At 60.6% G+C, this 2,012-nt stretch overlaps 1 protein-coding gene across 1 annotated transcript in view; it reads left to right on the top strand.

Annotated features, from left to right (window-relative positions):
* TECTA (tectorin alpha) overlaps positions 1 to 2,012 on the top strand; it is a 26,601-nt gene that overhangs the window by 13,695 nt on the left and 10,894 nt on the right. The window contains 2 exon segments of the mRNA XM_009895154.1: positions 4 to 443; positions 952 to 1,662. Of these exon segments, the coding sequence (XP_009893456.1) occupies positions 4 to 443; positions 952 to 1,662 (1,151 nt within the window).

Genomic DNA, 2,012 nt, shown 5'->3' with positions numbered 1-2,012 from the left:
CCCTGTGCGTCCCCGTCCAGAAGTGCGGCTGCGATGTGGACGGCCGGTATTATGCCATCGGGGAGTCTTTCTGGGCGGCGGCGGACTGCACGGTGGAGTGCCAGTGCGAGGACGGCGGGGAGGCGAGGTGCTTTAACACCACCTGCCCCGAAGGAGAGGTCTGCGCCATTGAGCACGGCTACCGGGGCTGCTACCCCAAGCGGGAGAGCCTGTGTTTGGTGGGGCAGAACCAGGTGCTGCAGACGTTTGATGGCGTTGCCTTCCCTTATCCACTGGAGCACTCCTATACGCTGCTCAAAACCTGCCCGGAGAGACCGGACTTCATCGAGGTGGACATCAGCCAGAAGAAGCCCGGAGCCGCTCCCAACGGGCCACGTGTTGTGCGGATCCAGGCAGTCGGCCAAGAGGTGAAGATCGGAGGCACCGGCCTGTCGGAGATCAAGGTAAAGGTGCTGCCGTCAGGGCAGCCCCTTCCAGGGCCAGGCCGGGAGGCGGTGGTTGGCGCTGTGATGCGACGTCCCTTTGGAGAAGGGCTTGTGGGTCTGTGGCCCCAGACCGTTCCCCCGTGTCAGTGCCTCGAGCACGACGGTGGCACTTGAAGGAAGCCCGTCTGGGCTACCACTGCGTGGAAGCCCTTTAGGTGACCGCGAAGTTGTTGTCACAGCACCGGTGTTGCCATTTGCTTGCTGAGTCAGGTCCGGAGACCTTCCCGACGTTGCCGTTGTCTCCCGCAACTTTGATTTTTCCCTGGCAAAATATTCTCTGTTATTGGGGCGAAATGCGAGGAAGTAGCCCTATGGCCCGACTCGAAGGAGGCTCCGGGCCTCGGAGGGTGGCGTTTGGGTCGGGAAGCGTTTCGCGTACCCAGCGTGGCGCGGCCAGCAGATGGGAACAGTCTGGCAAAGAACAGTCAGCCTTCCAGAAGCGTCTCAATCGGCTTGTTACTTGTAGGTGAACGGTTACGATGTGGAGCTGCCCTATTTCCACCCTTCTGGCCGCCTGGAAATCTACCGTAGCGACAACAGCACCGTGATGGAGTCGGAGGGGCTCCTGACTATCGGCTACTACGATTCGGGCCTCCTGGAGATCCGCCTCTCCACCGCCTACTTCAACTGCACCGGGGGCCTGTGCGGCTTCTTCAACGGCAATGCCAGCGATGAGTTCTGCCCGCCCAAGGGCAAGTGCACGGACAACCTGGAGCTCTTCCTAGAGAGCTGGACCACGTTCGACGAGATCTGCAACGGGGAGTGTGGGGACCTCCTCAAGGCTTGCAACAACGACTCGGAGTTGCTCAAGTCCTACAGGAGCCGCTCCAACTGCGGCATCATCAACGACCCCACCAACAGCTCCTTCCTGGAGTGCCACAGTGTGGTCAACGTTTCGGCCTACTACAGGACGTGCCTCTTCCGCTTGTGCCAGAGCGGGGGCAACCGGTCGGAGCTGTGCGACTCGGTGGCGCGCTACGCCAGCGCCTGCAAGAACGCCGAGGTGGACGTCGGCCAGTGGAGGAGCCACAGTTTTTGCCGTGAGTCCGCCCAAGCTTTTAAGTTCCTGGGATGGGCGGCAGAGGACGTAGACCCCGCTGCCTTCAGGCAGTGTCTTTTTGTCTCGAGTTGGTGGCTGTACAGAGGTAGAGCAGCTTTTCTGTCAGGATGCCGAAAAGTACGGGCTTTCTTTCCCCGCCCCCACTCGCATCTCGGGTGGGTACCCCTTGCCCACAGGGTGCTCCTCTGTGGCTGAGCTCGAAGACGCTCAATAGCAGAAGGGCCACTCGTGCGGGAGATCCTGACCTGACGGGCCTAACGACAGCATTAGATGTCCAAAACCGTACGAAGGGGGTAGGGGTGGAGGTGTCTATATGCTGTCCATCTGGGGCTATTTTCCTGTTCTCTTCTCTACCGGTCAACCAAAGATGGGCTTTGCCATCCGAAGAGCTGCTCCTGCCAGAGCTTTCTGCCGTGAGAGGGGACGGCAGGTACAAAGCGGTCTCCCGCGTAACATACGGGAGGGAA

Source organism: Charadrius vociferus, unplaced genomic scaffold, assembly GCF_000708025.1.
Source record: "Charadrius vociferus isolate BGI_N301 unplaced genomic scaffold, ASM70802v2 scaffold751, whole genome shotgun sequence".
Lineage (NCBI taxonomy): Eukaryota > Metazoa > Chordata > Aves > Charadriiformes > Charadriidae > Charadrius > Charadrius vociferus.
The sequence above is the reverse complement of the archived record's forward strand: the minus strand, read 5'-3'. Positions and strand labels throughout refer to the sequence as shown.